Source organism: Struthio camelus, chromosome 3 (assembly GCF_040807025.1).
Source record: "Struthio camelus isolate bStrCam1 chromosome 3, bStrCam1.hap1, whole genome shotgun sequence".
Taxonomy (NCBI): Eukaryota; Metazoa; Chordata; class Aves; order Struthioniformes; family Struthionidae; genus Struthio; species Struthio camelus.
Genome location: NC_090944.1, coordinates 130,316,573 through 130,339,753, shown reverse-complemented (window position 1 = coordinate 130,339,753; position 23,181 = coordinate 130,316,573). Strand labels below are relative to the sequence as shown.

General features: G+C 40.4%; 2 protein-coding genes across 4 annotated transcripts in view; both read right to left on the bottom strand.

The window, feature by feature from the left end:
• The window catches only part of HAO1 (hydroxyacid oxidase 1), a 39,845-nt gene extending 21,684 nt beyond the window's left edge, over nucleotides 1-18,161 (bottom strand). The window contains exons 1-2 of one of the 2 annotated variants that reach the window (XM_068940309.1): nucleotides 18,092-18,161; nucleotides 4,318-4,469 (exon numbers count right to left, since the gene is read on the bottom strand). In XM_068940309.1, the coding sequence (XP_068796410.1) occupies nucleotides 4,318-4,450 (133 nt within the window). In that variant the 5' untranslated portion in view covers nucleotides 4,451-4,469; nucleotides 18,092-18,161. Of the gene's footprint in view, nucleotides 1-4,317; nucleotides 4,470-11,943; nucleotides 12,138-18,091 lie in introns of those variants that run through there. The other variant, XM_009673957.2, reaches the window with a different exon arrangement.
• A 634-nt stretch (nucleotides 18,162-18,795) lies between these two features.
• TMX4 (thioredoxin related transmembrane protein 4) overlaps nucleotides 18,796-23,181 on the bottom strand; it is a 33,302-nt gene continuing 28,916 nt past the window's right edge. Inside the window, exon 8 of one of the 2 annotated variants that reach the window (XM_068940310.1) lies at nucleotides 18,796-23,066. In XM_068940310.1, coding sequence (XP_068796411.1) covers nucleotides 22,780-23,066 — 287 coding nt within the window. In that variant the 3' untranslated portion in view covers nucleotides 18,796-22,779. The remainder of the gene's footprint in view (nucleotides 23,067-23,181) is intronic. The other variant, XM_068940311.1, reaches the window with a different exon arrangement.

Genomic DNA, 23,181 nt, shown 5'->3' with positions numbered 1-23,181 from the left:
ACACCTGAGCCAAAATTCAAACTTACAAAGTACATTGTGTTTTCCAAAAATCGCAAGATTATGTATCAGATTTTCTTGGCTTGTGTAAATTGGTATAGTTGAAGCAAAGCTGATTTAAACCAATCAGTACTCTGCTCTGTGTATTTCAGAGGTATCTCTTAAGATTTTAAGAGAAGTTGGATGCATCAAAAGCCCTGATCCTGAACGTCCTAAATTTAAGGGAAGCTCTAAGCCAAATGTGTACTTTACAGCTAATCCTTGTCATCTTATAAGGTCAAACCAAAAGCTTGGCACTGAATGCCCCACTCCACCTCTAACAGAGCACAAAACTGAAGTCATTTTTTTTCTACATGAAAAGTTAATGCAATACAGAGGGTGTGATTTTAATTACCCTCTCCTTTGAAAGTGATGAAAAATTTACTGACTTTCAAGGATATGGCTTTTTGACCACATACTCAAATGGTTGCCAGTACACCAAGCTCTTTAGTTTTGATTTAAAATCCAAGAAAATTAAATGCAATAATCATGTTAAAGTTTGAAACAATAAGTGTACAAAAGCCAGCAAATTCCAAAATTAAGTTATCTACCACAACCATAACTCAGGCCTGGTAGTTAGCTTATTGTATCACTTGACTGTATATGCAGTTAAAGATTTATGCCTTAAAATGGGGCCAGGCCATAGCATGGGTGGGAGTCTGGGCTATGGAATGTTCTGAATTTTGTGCATTTCAAATCTCACTTAACATTGTGTTAATATGTTTGCATTTAACAGTATTATGCTTCAGAGTTTCCTCTGCAAAGTGAAATCAGCATAACCTGGGCCAGAAATATCTGCAAAAGTTGCCAAAAGACAGAACAGTGCTAACAGGACTGACTGTGGTAGGATGCCTCTTCTCAAATCAATTTAAGGTATTTGAGCTCCATCGTGTGGAATGGGGCTGTATACACAATAGGCATAAAATCCTTGGCTTCCTAATAAATCTCTTAGGGGAAAAAAAAATACATCTCCAAAAAATATTATAAATCAGTGAAGCCTGCTTTTACAGAAAATATGATTCTGTCTCTCTGTAACTGAAGACTGATGTCTAAAGCTAACAGAAGGGCTATGTTTCATTTGTAGTCCTCGGACTACAATACTGAAGTTGTGCTGCAATTCATCATGGCAGCCTCTCACAACTACACTGCTGTTTAAAGAGAATTGAGACCAGCTCTCACTGCAGGGCTGGTAATTAGATTCACTTCACGCAAGCGCTTGCTGGATTGGTTATGGAGATGCTATTAAATGAATAGCTCATCCATGCACAGGACAGGCTTTTTTATTTTGCCTACTTAGGTTTTGCGTCTTTGTTCATTCTACCGGTGCAGGAGCATTGCGATGAGTGCCCAAAGCTATTTGTATGCAACAGGTAGTGTGTGACCTCTTTTTAAGATTTTGTATCACTCTGCAGCTCAGAATAAGGAAGCCTCACATCTGAAGTCTGGTTAATATCCTGCTTCTCAGTCTTTTAGACTATAAGGTCCTCATTGACATCTTTACACAGCATCTACCCCAGAGGGGCCCTTATCTTGCTAACTCCCTAGGATGCACTCAGAGGGCTATGTTCAAAGTGAATGCCTTTCACAAACAAGTAAAAGCTTCTGAATTTCTAGGGACAATACCATGGGTTATCACTGGTATTCATAAACAGCTTTGTGATAGGAAGCATATATGGTCATGAAATATATATACATTTATATTTATAAAAAAGTATATAGAAATACACAGATACAGGTTTCATTTTTACTTGTTCAAGTGATAATAAGAATGCCTGGAGACCTGAAAAATATACCTTATTATGAGAAAACAGAGCAGCTGTAATGTTGCAAGTAACTCAACAGTGGGCAGGAGGAGCTCAAGAAAAGCTTTCTGACAACAGGTGGCTCTTCAGACTAGCAAAAAGGGTTAAGCGAGCCAATTGTTGAAAACTACAAATAAAGAGATTCAACCCAGAAATAAGACTATATTTTGTTATCAGAAGCAGCAAGAAACAGGTGATTCCTCTATCACTTCATTCCCAAATCAAGACTGAATGGCTTTCCTAAAAGAGATATTGCTGAAGTTGTGCAAAAATCCCTGTCAGCCTTGACTACCATGAAGCATCACAATCTTTTCCGGCCTTAAAAAAATCTATGAATCTATTCATCTGTGTTATAGTAGATTACAAAACCTCTTTGGATCATTTTGGAAAATGATCAATCTTTTTCACACAATGTTTGCAAGAGAGATACAGACAGACAGAGGGCCAAAGGCACGACTGCCAAGGCTGTTGGTCAGCCCCGTCTCACACACAGAGGGATGCCATGCGCTTGTCTCACACTTTGCTTGTTTGTCATACCACCAGCTGCACTTTGTAGCCCCTATACACCTAGATTCCCTCTTTTTAATCTATTTGTTGTGTGACAGAGATGAAAGCTGACAGCACTTTCCCCTCTGCCCCGTTTTCACCTTTGCAAATGCACTATTACTACCCTATCATGGCATCAAACTGCAAACACTGTTGAAGATGTTTGGGCAAAGACCCTGTAGGCCTCAAGTCTAGCACCCAGATCAAAATGGTTTCCTTTTCTCACCTCTTGGGCATCTGCCTTTTTCACCTGAAGTGCCCGCTCGCCCCCTTTCTGCCAAGCCTTATCTTCCCTCATTGATTTTTGTTTCCTCCCCAAGGATTTATTCAATAATAGGAGTAATAGAAACATTTTCCACTAACAACAACAAAAAACACACACACACACCCCTTCAGAAAGCCATCTTCAGCATGCATACTCCAAGTCCATAACATTTCCCAGGGCAGGGAAACAACCACCACCACCGCTATTTCCATAGTGATGTGCAGGATTTTATTTCCCTTCCTGCTTTACAGGAATGGCCTTCGTTCAGCCTTTGACTGCTGCCCCGAAGGGCAAGCAGCCAAAAACTGGTTCCGAGATTCCAAAATGAACCACCTCCTTCAGCCCTGTTCCCTTTCACGCAGTAACCATACCCCTGAAGCATTCACCTCAGCCAGGAAGTTGGCCCCAAACACGTTTCTGATTACACCGGCACAAGCTCTCCTGGGGGGCAGCTATTCTGGCATCATGGGGCTCTCTGCTCCACGCACTGGGATTAAGGCTCTGCCCTCCTTCTGCCTCCACGGCCTCGCAGGGGCAGGAGCCAGCAGGAAATGCTGCCTCTGCTCCTCGTGGCCCGTTCTGCCTGCAGACAAACCAGGTGCCTTTTGAAATAAGACTGTGCAGCCTCGCAGAGAGGGCACTTGCTGCGGGTGTGACTTGAGCTGCACTGCAGAAATCGCAGCCAGAACAGTGGAAGTGGGACAGCAGCACTGTCCCCTGCCCTCTCCCTGCTGGTAATGGAAGCAAGGCAGGCACCTGGGCTGTTTGCTGACCATTGTTTCACTGGAAAAGGTGCCAAGGCCACTTTAGAGCAAATCCTCCCTTTCCATGGGCTTTTGGAGAAGTCCCACCTCTGAAGGGATGAGGTAGGATGGGGAACTACTTACAGCAAGAAGGCACATCTGAGCCTACAGTGCCTCTTGGGCAGGAATAGCACAGAGACTCTATATGTGAAAATAAAGTAATATGAATGCTGCAAGTTATTTTGAAAATCTGAAGACCCTAAAGCCAAGATTTTGTGAACATCACGTTTCCTGTGAAAGGAAATTCTATTGGCCCTGTTATATCTCATTGACTTTAAATGAGACAGCATGAGCCAGGACGCTTTCTAATTTTAGTAGGTCAGCTCCTTTCCATCCCAAGGCCAGATTTTCAGCTCATGTAAAGCAGCACAGCTCTGTTAAGGAGTTATGCTGATTACACTAGTCAAGGGCTAGCCTTTCAAATTGGCCAGAGAATCCAAAGGAGAAAAGACTAGCACCCACTTGCAGGGGAGTCAGCCTTATCATTGGCTTCTGAAACTTTGATATATTTTTATGTGTTTGTTTTCATAAATGATGTATAGCTGGCATGAAGGCAGAGTTACAAAACAGTTATTAAATTGGTCGCTCTGCCTCAGCTCCCCAACTGTTTCCCCATTGCATACTGCATTTCTCATTGCTCTTTTATGCCAAGGGAGAACACATGCACAAAACAAAGGAAAACAATAATTAAAAAAAAAAAAAAGAACCAATTAGTCTGAGCAACAACTCCATCAGAAACTAACCCCATCAGAGACACAGCACCACAAGCAAGAAACAAAACTGGATTTCACAAACAGCAGGCACAGATTATTCTGTTCTTCTCTTCGATGCACTGCAGTGACTTCTCGCTCTCTGCACCACTTACCTTTAGCGGTAGCGGTCTCTCCCTCAATGTGAGCCATGCACTGCATAGCAGTTGCTCCAACACAGACTGGCATGCTGATTTTCTGCCCAAAGACAGAGGTTGACAGGTCCATTACAGACACGTCCCTGAGCATCCGGGGGTACAGCTTCCATCTGACACAGAGACAAACAGATAAATTTTAAAAAGCATGCATCATCTCAGTTATTTACAGTTCCTAATGGTCAAAAGCAGATTTTTCCTGTGGTCAGGAGAAAGACTGTGAAGCTGGAGGGAAGGAAGCTGCAAGAGGCACTTTGGAGAGGGGTGTTAAAGCTGGAACAGAAATTCCTTGAATTACCTGGAGCTGCAGTTAACTGATGAAACACACAAAGCCAGCAGAGAGCAGGCAGAGGGAGAGAGATCAACGGAGGCCAAAAGAGGCAGGGTGCCTTAGAGCATTATTGACCAATATAATTAGAGAAAAAGGACAATAGCTGCAAACAGTAACATTTAAAATGAGTCTCAGATTCCCTGAAAGCCTTGGGCAGAAGTGGAGGACAGAACGTGTCAGAGGACAGCAGAAGCTATTAATCCTGACTTGCCTTCCTTCAGTTACGTCTCCTACGGACCTGGGAGCCACAAGAAGGCTCTCCGCACCGAGAAAAGCCAAGTCAGGGAAGAGAGGAAATTCACTGCTCTACATCTATACTGGCACCTCAATAGAGCTGCTTTGCTCTGAGAGGCCTGTTCCCCTGCAGTTGCAGACCTCTGTGTAATACGTGCTTAGTTCAAAAGTGACTGCAGGCCCAGAGACAGCCCATTATACCACAAGGAGCTGAGACTTCCAGGAAAAGACTAAATGCAGCAACTGTAATTTGGTACAGGAAAAGACCGAGCAGAACAATTACTTTCCCAATAAAGCAAATTACAATCTAGTCCTTGAATGACTTGGCCCAGAATCTGCTCACCCATTCCAGACCTTGCTTTGGCCTTTAATGTGTCCGCCAGAAACTATATCAGAGCAGGACTCTATTCTCCATTTAGGGTCTTCATCCCAGAGTACAAATGAAAGTTGACCCCAAAACAGAGCTAACTAAAACATGCTTACCTGAAATTGTAGTTTATTGCAGTCAGGCAAGACATCACATGCTTGGATACACAGAAATTTATCTTTTTGCTCAAGAGCTAGCACAAAAGGACTATCATTCCTCTCACTGAGTCAAGCAGGCAGCTCTGCAATATCCGAATGTATATTAATACGGTTACATTCATGGGGTAATGCCTGTGAAATCGCACTCTCTTACCAACGAGGTGCTGCAAGCCACAGAAGGGTGCGCGTTCGCAGGGGCTGTGCTGAGGGACAAGGAGGAAGGAGCACACGCTCTGTGCAAGCCCTAATAGAACAAGCATCAATGTCTCATTAATACATCCTTCCCTTAGAAGTCTCCGCACTTTTAGATGATAGCTATTGAATTTTAATTAAAGAAAATAGTTAAAAGCTTATTCTCTAATACTGCTGAACCTGAATACCTGCTCTGTACTACAGTGCCTGTGTTTGCCAATATTATTATTAGCATTAAGATAGCAACTGGAGCCACTATTATAGTGGGACTACACTGACAGTCACTAGTGGTCAGCTTGACCTCGCATAATAAGCTGACAGATTTGGGGGGGGGGGGGGGGGGACTTAAACCCTGGAGCACCAGGCTATGCTAGCTCTCCAGAACATGCTCCCCAGGGAGGAGAAAGATGGTTATGATGCTTGGAAGAAGAAATGGTGTTGTGGGAGTCAGCTGTATTATTTGATGCCAAGACACACACTGCAAGTATGTATCCTTAGGCTTGTTTTCATGCTATTGTATCAGACTGTTATTTTTCAGGGGAGGATGAGACTGAGGGTGGGACAAAAGAAAATACGGACTTTTCTTTTTCTTCTTCCTAATCTTCATTCCAAAGCCTTTCGCCCTTTAATGTCTTTGCTCAGTTTTAGAGTCAAACTCAAAATAAAAGCACAAGGATATGAAATATTTTCTTCTTCCCCAAACTCCAAGTTTGTGCTGCTTTTGACCTGTGAGATTTTTACCTGGTATAAACCACTGCCGTTTCATCACAACACACATCTAAGGATCAGTCCTAAAGCACTAAAATTCCTATTTTAGCTAGAAAAAGAAGAAAGATCAAAACTCCTGCCCGCCCCCCCCACCACCACTCCCAACAGTATATACAAGAAATGTGATGCCATTACAAGTGATAAACATCTTCCTCCCCTTTATATATCACCGAATGACTCCATCAGTGATCTTCTTGGACCACAGATTTATAACCTAAGACTTTAAAACTGAATCATCTCTTTTGATCCCTTTTGTGGCTACTTTTCCACTTGCATCTTATTGGGCTGCATGTTCTTCACCAACATCAAATCAATATGCATAATAGAGGATTTACTGGGTTCCATGAAGAACACCGAGGGGACCATCATCTAGTTTACCAAAAAACTAGTGGCTTTTTTTTGTGGGGATTTTTTTGGCGGTTAGGGAGCCAGACACTTGAAGCAAAGTACTTTCTGAAAAAGCCATAAGGAAATGCCCTTAACAGCAGTAAGCAAAAAGCAAGACCAGTAGTTCCCAGTAACTGTAGTGTGCATTCACAGTACTGCTACACAACACCTGCGCCCTCCTAGTCTTTGGGTAAAAAGATTTCCTGGACTTTTTGTAAAGATCTTGTGTATTTTTTATTCATCTTCTCCTTGTCATCCATCTTTTTTTCCAAGTAAAGACCACACTCGTGTGCAATAACAAGCAATTACAAGCTATTACCTCTTCTGTCCCAGCTGGTAGCTGGCGAACTGCTAGACTGAGGAGGGCTGTAAGCATTCACAGTCTGGCAGGCAGCTTTAGCTAAAAGCTGTTTTTAAAGAAGGATGAAAGGGAAGGGAAAATTCTCTCTTTTTTCCCTTCCATGTTCAAAACTTTCAAAATGTTATCTTACAGTTGGTTAAGATAAGAGGAAAGCATTCACTATTTTCCCACCCATTTTCAGCTGTGAAATACTGCTGAAATTTTCAAAATGTAACATATTTGCAGCAGCTCTTCTTGCTTGTCTTCTGAGTTGGTACTAAATAACCCCTTGGTGCTACATCACTAGCAGTGTGGTTTGCAGAGAACATACTGTTCGGGCAAAGTCCCTATCCCAATTCAAACCCACTTTGCTACCTTAGCCTCCTCTGCAGCCTCTACTTCCCAGCATAAACTGACAGGCTCCTGCTGCACACTCTTAAGCAACAGCTGCTTTTTCTTCAGCAAGATATATTTTATCTCACAGGGTATCTTACAATTCAAGTGGCGATTCTTTTTAGAGCACTCTGACTATCTGAGGTGAAGGACATCGCAGAGATGTAACCAAATTACTACAGGCATTCCCCTCTTTCTTCCCCCTACAACATTTCATGCCTGCTTGACCCTGATCACGCTCTCTGTCCTGCTTTTTTAACCAGTATTTGCATTATTTAAATACCCAGCTATTTTAATGCCCTTAATACTTTTCTACAAGACAAGGATACATTCACGGCAAATACCCATCAGTGCTGTCTCTGATAAACAAGCTATTGCTGTTCCATATATATGGAACATAACGCATCTTTTCAAAATGCCACTGGGAAGTCGGTGGCAGAACACGTCACAAAGGATTTTCAGAAATGTATTCCTACACACACACACACACACACACACACACACACACACGTCTACCTTCATTAAAATGCGGAAAGAGGAGATTTCAGATCACTTCCTGAGTGCCATCAAGCTTAAGGCACCCCGACCTTGTCATAAAAATCTATTCTCTACTCAGCCCGATTGCTTCCTTGGCAACTTGAGAGTGAATTTAATCACCAGACAAGCACAGTATTGGAAGGACACATGGCATTTCAGGACACAGAACGAATGCAAAGTGAATAAAGTCAGACTCCATAGGGAACAATGTGCGTGCTGACATCTGAAAAAAAAAAAAAAAACCTGTGGCCTCAATTTGTGGCCTTTATTTATATAACAGCCATCTCCACGTGATGAAAACTGTGATGAAAACATTATCTGGCCTTAGCAGTAAGCCACTGATGTTGAAATACAAGCTCTGGTTCTTCACTCCAACATCAATCCCAGAAGAACTGGAAGACAGAAGAGTTACTGTGCCTGGTGTTAACTCCATTCTTAACAATGGTGTTTTGGGGGCAGTTCATAATCTAGTATCTGATTATAGGACCAAAGTACTTCAAAATCCTATGAATTCTCCGTGTTTTCAAAAGGCCAGGATATTGATTTTATAATAAATGGATTTGTATTTCACTTTTCTACAAACAGCATGGGTCTTTTTAAAAGATATTGCATCACCTATCAACAGATTTATTCATTTTGCTGGATTTTTTCATAACAGCAGTCTATTTGTCTTTAAATGCAACCATTACATTGCAAAAAAACATGAAAAAAACCTCAAACCTGACATTGTCATTTTTCCCTAACAGAACCCTTCCTATCAGTATTACTCACCTAAATAATTTTGTACAAAGGTATGGGCTAAGAATTCATGCTTTTGATTCAGTTTCGTGCTTTCTTCTTTTCCATTTAAATATAAAAATGTATAACCTATACTAAATATTTAAATACACTGTAAACGTACATAATCCGTAAGTTTCTGTAGGGCTGAATCCTGTGTCCTGAAACAGCAAGTGACTCATCCTTTGCCAGCAGAAATCAATCAGAGATCTTCATCAGAAATGAAGCTAAACATACTAATTTCTTTCAGAAAGATATCTAACTTTGTGATCTTTGAGCAGGAAGCATAAAGTATATCTTACTTTATATTTGCCTGTGAGCTGCAGTCAGGAACAGAGAGATAACCAATAACACACTGAAAGACACAAAGACTTTGCGAGACTGGGGACTGAACCCAGATTTGGTGGCAATCCTGTAACCTTAGCGATTAGACCATGCTTCTCCCATCAGCATTGACAAAGAAATTGTTAAAGATTTTTAGAGGATACTTGCTCACTCCAGGTTAAGTTTCATACTCCAAAATTCTATGAGGTCTTTACACAAGTTTTCTACCCTGCCCCTTCCAGATAGCCTACCAGGAAGCCATTGCAAAGATGGTCAGATAAACTGTTACTCACAGCATCCCACGTGCTAAGAAAAAACAAGTCAGGCAAGCAGATATACCCAGTTTTGTTAACCTGTTTCAGGGCAGATTAGATGCAACTTCTGTTTAAATCATGATTCGTTAATGAGGACAGTGGTGAAGAGTTGACTACTTCTGCTGTTTATTGCCTCTGAGCAGTTCCCTTCGATCTCCTTTCCTTAACATCTCATTTTGTTATTAGGGTAAATAAGCTTTATAAAGCATCTGGAAGCATTCAAAAAGAACTAGGCGAGCATTACTACATCCCCTCCTTTATAATTCTCCTGCCACTGTAAAGCTTTTTTATACAAGTCCCTAATAGCAAGGCTTCTGAGTTAATTTCCGAGTTCTGACCTTTGAGGTCCAGCCAAATGACTTACCACAGTTTTCTAGAGTCTTTAAAAAGCTGCATGTGATTTCCAGGGAAACTGCTCAGAGACTGTGGAAAGGCACCTGGAGCAGTAATGGGGCCTGGTAGTCGGCAGCTGCCGCACTCTGCTCTGCCACAAACTTCCTGTGCAAGTCTGGACAAATTGCTTAGTACTGGGTATACAAGAAGATACAGACAACCACTTACCTCTCAAGGAGCCTCAATTCGAAGACTTTGGACCTTTAAAACTTGACCCTTTAAAACTGTTTCTCTGTTGCTGTTTTTTGTTTGCTTTTAATTCTGAGATTCAGAAGTGTTCCCACCCAGCTGTTTTCTTTGGCTAAATTTTTTTTTTTTTTCAGATTACAGGCTGGAACAGGTTCAGAAAGAAAGAAGAGAACTGCATTGCAGAATCTCCTAAATCTGGCTGCTCAGCTAACCAGTTGCCTAAGATCCTGTCTTTTCAGTCCACTAGCACTACTGGTTTCCATTCACAGGCACCCAGCTTGCCCTGAGCATGCAGATCAATTCAACAAGCTGCCTAAAAGCTAGCCATGGAATTAGTCCTTGCCCTTCCTCTAAACCCTTTGTCTGTGTTTCATTTCTAATCCATCAGATGCGGCAAGTGATATCAACACCTCAGCAAAATACGTGGAAGTCTAGATAATGACAGGTGCTATAGAAGAACAAGGTATTACTGCAAATTCAGTCATACCCTGCAAGCAGGTGAGAATCCAGGCCAGCAGACCAATCTATACTAGTGGGAACACCAATATACCTAGAGGTCAGCAGAGATTTAGAACTGTCTCCTTTAATGACTCTTTAGCAGTGCCATCCTTCAACTTCTACCATACTCCGAAGTTAACAGAAAAAAAAAGTGTGCTCAATGACTTCAACCTATTCTGCAATCAGCCATATAACACCCATGCTTATTTGACACTTTTCTTTGCACCCAAGACAAACTTTGTCATTTTGCCAGGATATTTGACATCTGAGGAAGAAAAATAACGTGGGTAGGGTGAAAAACTAAAAATAAACTGAAAAATTTTGTTTTGGTTTGCTATACACACAGAACATATGGGAATAAAGATAAGGGCTTTAGAGATTAGGAAAAACAAGTGCAGGAGGGTTAAACGTCTGCACCAGCAAAACACAAGAACAGAAAGGAAAAAGAGAAGCTAGCAGCTGTTTGTTTAAACTGTTTGACTAGGCTTAACTGGGATGATGTGATTAGCCTGCCTTTCTTTTTTGTAGCTTGGGCTAATGCTCCGGTGGCAGAGCTAAAACAGAGATTCAGGGGATGGGGAACCAACACAACACAGAAAGCGGCGTGAAGTGTGCTTTGACACTCTTCCATAAAATTTAACGTCAAAAGCTACTTTAAACTGTGTTGATCTTGTGCTTCTGAGTCAAAAGAGTTCAGGGAGTTCAGGTTCTGAGAACAGGACAAGGAGCCAGATGTAAATTACAACTGGTTAATAATAGCTCCTATCATTTATAATATTTCACGGTGAAGCACTCACCCTGCTATTGGAGATCTCCCGAGCAGAGCTTGGCCACTCAGCTCCATTGCTCATACCAGAGCATGCTGCTAGGATATTTAATTTAGCAGTGCTGCAGAAACACTCATCATGGAAGGCTGCATAATTCATGCAGTTTAGGAGGAATAGGTGAGAGCTGGAACTGATTCAGGAACTAAACAGTGATTACAGAAGAATCCTGGACTTACAGCCTAAATGTAGAAACTAAAGTTTCATCAGTTGATTGCATATTGGTTATGCCAGAGCCAAAAGAACACAGAGACGTTATGTTAACTGCAACAGAAAAGAAACAATATGCAGGTAAAGCTAGACAACATTCTAGTGTATTTTTGGGACTGCAGTTGATAGAAAGTCAGTTGGAGAGGTGAAAAGGGAGAGCTGCTAGGTTGTCCTGAGAAGAAGGAACAGAATTCCACCCCTCCCCAAAGAGAGTTTTTCAGACAGTGTTTTCTGTGTGAACAAAAGCCAACTGTGCTCCCACATCTACTAATGAAGCAGAGTTTATACCCCCCCCCCCCACAAGTACGTACACATGCATATATATTTTACAACCTTAAGTCATCCTCCTACCTTGAAAATGCTGCTAGGTTATCTGCTAATGTTTCTTGGTTATCTGCTCCTGATCGGTAATAATCATACACTGATTTTGGAAGAACTTTTTTAGCATACTCTTCATAATCAGCAACACAAACTGGTTTTCCAGACATGTTTGCAGATCTCACAGGGTAAGTTTATTTCTGCTTCCCTCTCTTTTAAGCTCTGTATTTTCTTTTGTAAATCATTACTTTGGGACTTCATCAGAATCTGACCTACTTATTTACACACACACAAAACTAAACTTCTTGTGTCACTCTGGACTTTGGCACTGTTTCATGGTGTCAGAGCAAACCGAGAGCATAATGGAGTAAGATATGGAGAAAGAAAGAAAATGCATCAGCAAGCAAAGGAATATATTGGTGCAGCGTGAATGGCTCAAGCTTACAGCAAGAGAAATGTCCTGTCTCTTGTGTATGCCTTTATCATTGAGAACATGCAGGATGCTGAAAAAGGGAAGAGAAAGATATTGCTTATGTCTAAAGAACAAAATTCTGATTTAGATGATTTATAAAAGCAGGTCCAAATCTGGACTGGCACTTAAAATTCCAGTTAACACAGGTGAGTTTCCAGTTGTTTCCAGTACTGCTCCAGATTCTGCGTCAAGCTGCCTAGACCCAGCTCCCAACTGGCTAGAGCATCTAATACATCCTCAGGCAAACAAGTCCCTCTTTTCAAGTCAATTCCTCCTCCACAACCCAGAGATCTCGTGTTATGAAGTCATACGCATTCACTAGCTGGAAACAAAATTAGCTTACCAAACAGATGACATTCATCCAGAATGCAAGATTTTTGTAAAGTCAAAATTTGAACAAGAAATCTTAAGAAATTATATATAGAGATATACTTTTTAAATCTCGACAGGGAGAAGTCACAAGTGTATTTTAGCTGTATATATTCAGTTCTCCTGCTGTGCAAGTTTCAACTACTAACAATGCAGATTTTTTTTTTTTCAGTAGAGTTTGGGGAGAAGGGAGCAATCAATACTTTAATTAGAATCAAAGGTCCTAAAGCAAAGGTCAAGGTGTGGCAGACCTTTGCCAAGCACATAGAAACAGAGCAGTGCACACTGTGGTCACCACAGCCCAACACAGACCTCAATTTCTGACCATCTTGTACGCACACAGGCAACTACCCTGTTGCTGATTCACTGCTAGTTATTTTGGTGCAATGAGAGATGAAGAAACGCAACGCAATATAAATATAGCCATGCCTCACTTCCTCCAACAATATGGGGCTTTAAATGACTTTTAAATGATTTTTCGCCAACAAGGCTAAGGAATTCACACGTTAAGTTAAACATGCATATATCTCTGTCAAAACCACAGCCATCTTCCTTGCCGCTGGTTTATAAATAACAGCTAGAAACAATATTCTGCAGAGTGAGAAAAATACTCAAGATTCAAAGAAGAGTTTCGAAATATCTTTTGAGGAATATCTTGGGGATTGAAATTGGAAGGATGGTGCTAACTGTGAGGTCAGTATTGGGAATCATTTAAAGAAAAGCCTGGCTCTTTGAGACTAAACATTCTGTGAGTGCTAAGTATTTTAATATGTGCAACTGAATTCAACACTAATATTTTGTGGTACAGCTTATAGTATTGAGAATCTGCACAAAAATGGCTGAAGGTAACGACAACTTTTGACCATTGATCACCACTTTTACCATGTCTATATTCACCTAAAAAAGAACAAAACAAAAACACACAAAAGATACTTCTTAAGGTCTTTATAACATTCCCCATGTTGATCTCTACTTACATAGATTTGCCATATTTGTACAAAAAAAAAAAAAAAATCAGATTGCCTTTATATTACTGGTCATTATTTGCCACTCAAGGCCAAAAGTTCTTCTTTCCTCCCCTATGACCCTCACTTACTTGTTCACACACATCAAAACACATACCTTCATGCTACCCTCTTGGGTTCCCCCCAGAAAAATGGGAAACAAGGGCCAAAGGTGAGTTAGGCCAAGGGTGCATTGGCTTACAGCTTCGGCTCAGCCACCAGATCCCAAGAAGCTGCAGCCTCTGGAGGCCACCAGGAGCTGGACATCCCTTCTCACCTCTGGCCAGTTTATGAGCTGGGTGGGGGGGAAAAGAAGCTGCTAACATCCGTATAAAGGAAATTAAACTAAGCAAAACAAGTCATAATGCCTGATGCTAAGATACGCGCAAACCCTAGCACAGCGCACCGGACATCCTCCCTAGCCCTTCTGACAGCAACACACAGAATTGTTCTGATCCAGCTTCCTTCCAGGTAATTAGCTCCTTTATTTTAATAAATCTATCTGGTTGCTACCTCTCTGGGTGAAACACTTCCTCTGCCTGCTTAATGAGGTATCAGCTGTCTTAACTTTAACCTTGAAAGCAAGAGAAGAGCATCCTTTTTTAATAGCAAAGATTTTGCCCAAGTAACCAAGGCAAACCTCACTAATGAAAGTCAATGCACAATTCAGTTGAACTGTTTGGATGTGATTAGGGCAAAGAAAAACAAAATCAACCTATCAGTAACATCTTCTCCCACCATCTTCTACCTACTCTCTCTCATTTGTTCCCTGGCAGGTCACTAGACAAGTACAATGGAAAGTAGCAACATGTAACTGAATCTCAGACCCACCAGGCCCTGCAAAGAAATCTCTTCTTTGGTTCAAAAAAGAAAAAAAAGTGTATCACAATTTCAGGGAAGAAAAAAAATCCACCAACTGCTATTAAATACAGAGATATGATTTCTGGCTCAGGAGGCCCTTCAGAGGCCAGAAGAGTGTTCTAGGAAATATTACTACATGCTTGTGCTTATCTGTGCTAATAGACAGTCAGAGATAGGAAAAGAGCTGTATGTACATTTACTCTGAACCACTGTGCTCCTACTACAGAATCAGAGATAACACTGATGGCCTTTTCTGAACAAATAAGAATTCTTAAATAAAGGATACATCAGCTGGGATCTTTCTTCAGTTAACTTTTTCAGTTAACCTCTGAAGTTAGCTGCAGTATATGATTAAAATATATCCGTGTTCCAGTGATTATCTCAGTGTTTGAGTGCTGTGCAAACACTGTGCCGTTTCATCAAGCAACTTTTTAAATGCAAGAAAATTGCTCTGCTGTTTCGACTTCCCAATCCCCCATGAACATTTGTGAACTCAGAAACTACCCCTTTACAGATTATGAATATCCTAAGGTAAAATGTTTTCAGTGAGTATCTGGCATGAGACAGCTGAACCAGTTTATTTTAGCCCCTCCAAGTCACTGCGTCCCAGGGAAAGGAGGTAAGAAGAGGTAGTCTGAGTTCCTCCTCCATGTTTTTCAATCAACCATTCACATAAATTAGACTAGAGAACAAAACCAGCAGCAAGTGCTGTAGAGAGGTTTTTTCCCCCACCCCCCTTCTTTTTCCTTTAACCACACTGAATCCAGTAAGATGCATCTCCTTTTGGTTATGTATCAGTATGGCCCCAGGTCCTCCCTTATATTTTGGTGAAAGGAAATAGGGACAGAAGAGAGACTAGTTCTGATGTTGAAATTTTTTCCCCAATGGCAGCCACTGATAAATATTTTCTGTTGATCCATCACTTCTTTAGTCTTTCCGTCATCTGTGAATTCAGCATGAGACAGTGTTGAAAATGACGGGTTATTGTAGGAACGGGAGCAGTTTCTTCGCCGTTCAGCACAGTAGGTAGGGGGCCCAAATAAGCCCTCAGGAACGTCTCTTTTGAGAAGCTGGTTGGGAAGTCTAGGGACTGCTGGGGTAGAAAGAGACTGGAGCATCAACTGGAAGAACAGTTATCTGAGGAGGCTCCATACAACTTTGAATACAAGGAAAAATATCAATGAGAGACCTATGAGAAATGTTCTCATCATTGGTCTTACACATACACACACAGAGCAATAAACGGTTGCAGCTCTCAGAAGCCCTTACAGGGGCAAGACAAGGGGTGGTCTAAGACAATAGTGTTGCACTGAAAATTGCAAGCCTGACCAAAGATCTAAGCTGTGCACAATGCTTAGACTGGCTGACTGAAAACTTAAATGAATCATTAGATTAAAATAAAGCAGAGGCATTAGCTTCTCTTTCCATACTCACCTTGAATGGATCCACCATAGATCCCGCACAGCGGCACTGTGTGGACTCTAGAGATTAGGAATTCAATTCAGCGCATTCAATACTTGGGAGAAGTAGCACGAACAGTAGATGAGATTTTTTGATTGCTATATCTGTGCCACCATCTGCTTCTTTGCAACACAGCTGACAGTTCTTGTTCATACATTTCAGAGCTCCTTAGTGGATCCATTCTGTGGTCAGTGTGTGAATTTGTCTCAAAAACTGAAAACTCCCAGAGAATCACTTGTTTGCCTAACTTTACAGAATCATAACAATGTAACATTTATTGTAAAGATAACATGTTCAATCTGTTTTATCCTAAAAAATGTCCTTATCAAGCATGATCTTTCCCCGTCCTTCATGTGAGACAGAAGTTCAAATACTGTAAGAGACCAGTCATTTGTGCACCTTCTGCAAGTATATGAGCTACTGGAACAGCATGTACAAAGACAGTTAGCAGCGTCTAGATCTCACACAAAATGAGTTCAGAACAGACGTAAGAGTAAAAAAGTAATAGCAAGCTCGGGGCGTGGGGGGGGGAAGCATTTCCATATAAAATAGAAATTTTAATGAAAATATTCAATTACTATTTATCCAAAGAAAGGAAGGTATAAAGAACTTAAGGTGTTCTTCTACTCGGAGAAAACAAATACAGCTTTTTCCCCCTATATGGAAGGGGATGAAAGAGAGGTATCAGCAGACTTTGTTCACTGACAGGTGAGCTTACAAATAAATCAGTGGTGCATGACTGGTTAGGAATGAAAGGATAAGGAGTAAATTAAGAGAGAAAGGAAGCTAGCTCCTAGAAAGAGCTGCAGAAGCCCCACAAGGGGCACAGACGCTTTTTTCCTGGGCTGCCCTTTCCTGTAATGTATCCTGGGTTTTGTGCACACGCACATGTGTGTTTTAATACTCAGAAAAGGGAAAGGGAATGGGTTCATTTCCTTCCCACTATAGCTGCAGCCAAAAGACTGCTTGCGAAGATGCCAGCAACAGCCATTCAACTTTTCATTTTGAATATATCATTAACCTCCAAGATGAGGCACACACTACTAAGCAGCCCTGTTACTGGAACTACCAAGGATGTTTTTGCCCACTGAACACAAGAGGCAAGTGACTGGCAAATGAAATTAAAGACAGAACAGGGAAAGCAAAGGCAACCCTGACTGATAAAACTTCCAATGAAGCCATTTCCTCTTGCACCTCCCCCCTCCCCTTTTTTTAATTTAGGTTTCACAGTGATTCAAGACAAACGCATTTCAAAGGTATAAATTCCAAGGCAAAAATTCAAACTTCTCTACAGCTCCAGTTGGGCTATCAGCAAGTTATCTTCATACTTCCTCTAAGAATAGAGTCTATGCTTGTTTGACTGCTTGAAGTAATTTTCAGAACCTGGCTGGATTTCATCTGTAGTAAATATTCCATTTGTGAGCTTTCATAGGGAAAATTTCATATTCCCACATCATGAGACAGAACAAGAAGCAGCTGATTAAGTAGTAAAACCATAAAACAAATGCTCACGAGGGTTAAATTTGATACCATCCCCACTGATGCAATAGAAGAGAAAAAATAAGAGGTAACGCAGGCCACCTAATCCCATGCACTAGTTATGTTCCCAGTGCATTGATTAGTGAAAGGTGGTCCAGAAAACTCATGTGACAAGAATGAATCCAACTTCGTACAGCATCCGCTACTGATGGTCACATCATCCAAATACGTTGTGATAATGGCTCCTAGTAGTCACAAGGCCCCACCTCTTCCTCCACACCCAGCACACCCGGCCTTAAGGCCAGTTTCTTTAGCAAAGACTGCTTGCTATGAGCTACTATCAGATATTGTACCATTTAGGTCTGTACACTTCTTGGTGACCACGTCAGCAGGGAGAAATGTACTGCTGTTCTCAGAGTCCCAGACAGAGTTAGCACATTCCTGATGAAACATCCAGCTAGGAAAGAGAGTGAGTCAAGGTATCCCATTAGCAACTAAACTGGCTAAGGCAGCCTTCTACCTAACAGCTACCTACCTAGTCCATCTGACAATTCAAACAGCAAGACGAAGTCCTCAATCACTGGAAACGCCCGTAAGGAGAAGAGCAGTAGCGCTGCACTTCCATGCCTATTCAAATAGAAAAACAAAACAAGATCTTGTGGCCTGATGATTTTAGGCACCAGACTAAGGTGCAAGGTCACAGATCCACCTAGAAATCACGTCACTTTTCTTTTTAACAAACGCTAATCAAAATGAATAACTATATCTGCATGTAAATTAAAGGCTTGATATCTTTAGTTTCATGTTAAAAGCCTCTCTCAAACACAGACACAAAATTTGACGATTTGCCAAGACAGTGGATTACTTCAGGGGGGTGGGAGGGGCACAAAAACACCCCTCGACACAAACACACAAAACAGAAGTGACAGCTCTCAAGGATTCGAAGTTGTACTATTTTGGCAATAGCCCAGTCCCAGCTGCATCTTATACTTTCAAAACCATATTGCTCAACCCTGCGTTACTACAATGAAAGCCTCAGTCTAGGTGTGCTTCCAAATACTTTTTCATTAATGTGAAAGGAGGCAATTCATTAATATAAAGGTTTGTTTTAAAGCATTTAAGGAATCTTTGCAAGCAAGCTACCACTTCTAGTAATCTGTTGGAAGACAATATTAAAAATATTTTGTTAATTACACAGATGAGCCAACTACACACTTCGAAATGAAGACTAACTACAAGTTCATCGATACAAAGTTTATATGGAATTTCAGTACAAATACTCATAGTATCAATTTGCAACATTTTGATATAAAAAGACAATCCTGAATAACATTTCAGTGAAGACGGCCAATATAACAAGTGTTGCCCAGCATGTGTCTAGCCTATAAAGAGTATTCCAAGACTTACACCTTCAGAACAGGAGATTTGAAGGCTGTATTCCTGCCCTCTTTAAAAAGCAACACATTGGATTTTTTGAATGACTTCAGCATTCACTCTCAGATCTATCAGAGGCTGATTTTCAAAGTGGTATGCATCCCCTTTTAAGTTTAAGTCAGTCCTCAAAAACCTTTAGTCATTTGTGACACATAGCCCTAGTTTACAAGCATTACAGTTAACAGCCCTGTACTTAATCAAAACATTCTGAAGAGTGTCAGCCGCAGCTTCTCCAAGGACATTTTGTCAAAACTGAGACTGCAAGAGCAAGTTCCACTTTTGAAAATGAAAAGTAACAGAAGACAGGGACAGACAGATCACTCAGACTGCACAAAAGGTAGATACTGACATTTCTGGAAACACATCAAGTTTAACATTGCTGTGTTCACCTAATTAATCACCTATACTCACATAATTCATTTAAGATGTGTTCTAGTGAGGGGGAAAAAAAACTGATTCTGGAGGACTCGTTGACTCTCACTCTTACGGCATAGGCAGTGGTCTTTCTGTTAAAGAGAAATTTAGCCTTTAGAATATTTAACTACTATTTACGCCAGACAAAATATTCTTCAAAGTTGAGTATCTCCAGTATTTTCCTACAATATTCTTCCTATCCATAGGAAACTAAAGTTGGAGATATTAATGGTTGCACAGTACTCCCTCTTCTAAAGCCTTAAGCACAGTTTAGTGAATTCTGTAGTCAGATACTCACAATACACGAGATCAGTGAAACCCAAGTTAACATTAATATCCCCTCTGTCATTCACGAAAATACAGGAGCGATGACATACATATTACATTGAGAAACCTTAAAAGCCTAGTATTGCTCACTGTCAGATTCGCAAGAGAGATCTAAGAGGTGAACTGCTGCCATTTACTACATGCTTCTGTAATCTGTACATCAGAGAAAAAGTTAGCTTTACCACAATGGAAAATGCTTAATATTTTCATTTTAAATAATGCAAACTTAAGTGACATTCAAGAAAACTACACGGAGCTGTGAGCAGAGACTCCAGAGAGTCATCACACATAGCAGTTTCTGATCTTTCCTGAATTTTCCATGACAAGACATGCCTTTTGCATGCCATTTGCATGTCTTGTCTTAATTGTCTTTAATTATTCTTTGAATTAAAGATAACTAAGACAAAAGACTTCACTGTGAAATATGACTTTTGCAAGACCACCTTCTTTGTCTAAGCATTCAAAAAGCCCAAATGCCTGATCTTGGGCTCCAAAACCAGGGAACTTGACTAAGTGTTTCATATTCCCAACAGCATATAACGCTAATGTATAACATAATGTGAGTGTATAAAGCACTGTGAGGTATAAGGATGATCTTTACCTTTTAAAAACCTCTTTAAACAGCTAGAGAGGTTTTAGAGGACTGCCTTAATTCTATTACAAAAGCGGAAATAAATCGAATCAAAACTGAATACTGACACATTCCATCTTACGCGCTTTTCTGGAGTATCACAGACCCACGCAGTATAAGATATCCTCTTTGGTATACAACCATAGTCATCACTGCTCTCAATCTGTGCTGGATACAGTCCTCCATATTTTTCAGAACCTGGTGATTTTAGAACCATGACTGCGGGGATATGTCAATTTTTATCCTACATGAGTGCAAGTAACTGAATATGCATGTCTGGCTCCTGGATGTCACATGCAGCTTGGTTAAAGTCTTGCTTCCCTCTTGGAATTTTATGAAACAATTTTAAAAGCAAATACGTCACTGAAACAACAAAACTATACTCCAAGCTCTGCACAGTGTTTCCCTCCAGTGTATAGTAGCCAGGTTTTCTTTAATTTTTGCAAATACATGCTTAGTTTTTTTGGGGGAATTAAAAAAAAAAAAAAAAAGAGCTGCTGCACACCTCAACTGCTACCAAGTCCCACTATTCATAAGCTTCTATAAGCTTCTAGCATTGCTCACTCAGAGGACTACATCCAGATAACACAAGACAAGTTATCTGTTCTCATTATAGTGTAATGTGCATATATTATCGACCGCATCCTTTCACAGTTGTGAAAGCAAGGTTACAAATCTCCATTACTATAGAACAAAATTAAACTGCAGGATTGAGAACACTCCTTTAAGAATATTCATATTCAACATACACAGTGTTATTTTTTTTCTTTACACAGCTGTAACAGACAAATGCAAAGTTTGTACCATATAGTTCCAAAACACAATATGTAACAGGATACAGACAGGAAAATATAAGTTCTCCCAGTAAATAAGCTCTTTATGAACATTAAAACAATTTCCAAGGCCCTATTAGTCAGGAAGGAAACTTTTTGCACTTGTAACTTGTCTCTTCTAATAAAAAATATGATTTCATCTCCAATTACTCTTTATTCTTGGAGAGCAAGATGAAGTTCATGCTTATCGCAAAGTTAAGCGATATAAAAATCAACATTAAGACCATCTTACTCATATGGTCACACATTGGCAAAGTGGGAACATACAGCATTTCACTGTAGGTATTCTTTAACTTAAAGAGATGGGGTTATAAACAACAAGTAGCCTTTAATATTAACCAGTTCAACCAAAGGAGGGAAATACTGGTATCCTTAAATGACATCGCCATCTAACCATACCTACTGCTGTCTACCTGGCCAGCTACTTTCACTTTCTGCAGTTCAACAGATACATGTTTAAATAGATAAGAGTAGCATAGTCAAAAGCTTCTCCCCTCTTATTATCCCTATCTTTTCCATTTCCTAATGGGCTGATTCTAATGGCAGAAAGCAGAAAAACCACAAAGGTGAAACCTTAAGTGTCTTTTCAATTAATATTATTAAAGTAGTTCAAGTTCTGCCAAAACTATTATGAGCTGGAAATAACAGAACTGCACTACATATAACTAGCTTGTACTGGCAAGAAATACACAATTTACTGGCTGCAGAATGAATACTTCTTGCTACGATCTCTTGAAAAAGAGAGTCATGCTTTGGCAAAGGTCCCTCCATCCCCACTAAAATTATTTCCTTTAAACCTCCGAGGTTCAAACACATTTTAAGCATCTAGCTGCCACTCTTTCTTGGCCTGAGGTTTTCAATGACTCCAAGGCCTTGGGGGGGGGGGGGGGGGGGGGAAGACCATGGAAGGGAAGATCAGCCAATAAGCTGAATTTACCAATTTTTTTCATTTTTTTGAATGTTTTCTGAATTACCAAAAATTGAAAAATTTTTGAGTCACACTAATCAGAGCACAAAGCTCAGTTATGATATACTTTCAAAACAAACATTGGAGAAAACACAACACAAAGGTGCTTCAGTTGCGAATGAAAAATAAACCATCGTACACAAAATTGTTTTTAATAGAAGACTAGTAAGGTGCCTTCTTTCGCTACTGTATCATACTGTATCAGACGCTTCTGTGGCATTTTGGAAAACAAAAAACAAAAATTCAGACAGAAGAGTCACAGCCCTGCTAAACTACTTAGAAATTCTGGTCTTGCTAAGGTCAGTATCTGCAAAGGAATATGAGCACAGATGACCATTTCATAGCCACTGGACTGAGAGTTGGTTACATCCTCTTTCTCTTAAGATGTCTTCAAACAGATAAAATATACTCATTTTGATTGTCATGGCAAAAGTTACATACACAGCATGTATGCTTATAAAATGAAGTCAATGAGCATGTATTAGCGCAAAAAAAAAAAAAAAGCAGAGCAGAGGTTCTGCGTAAACACAAGTGACAAGTCAAGTGTAAGCTTCAGCTTCAGACCCAGGGTCTGATACTTCTTTGGTCCAAGTGTACAAAATACTCCACCAAAACAACTATAGTCCATTATCAGCCACCCGACTTTTACGCTGTCGTACTGAGCTTTCAATCTCTGAATCAGCTAAAGGTTGTTCACTTAAGTCTTCTGTTTCTTCTTCCTCTGATTCTTTAGCAAGTGCTAAATCCTCTTCAGAGTCATCAACACTTGAATTTGCTGCATCTTCTCCATCTGAGAGGTCCTTCACCTCTGCAGGCTCCTCTACATCATCTGCTGAAAGCTCTGCCACCTCCTCTGGTTCTTCTAATGCTGCATTCTCCACATTCTCTTTTTCAATCACTTCTTCTAAACAAAATAAGAGTTTCAAATACTAAGGTCACCCTGAATCTCAAAATAACACTTTTATGTAACTTCTTTAAGTTACATCACTGTGTATTCTGAAGTATTCATGATTATCATT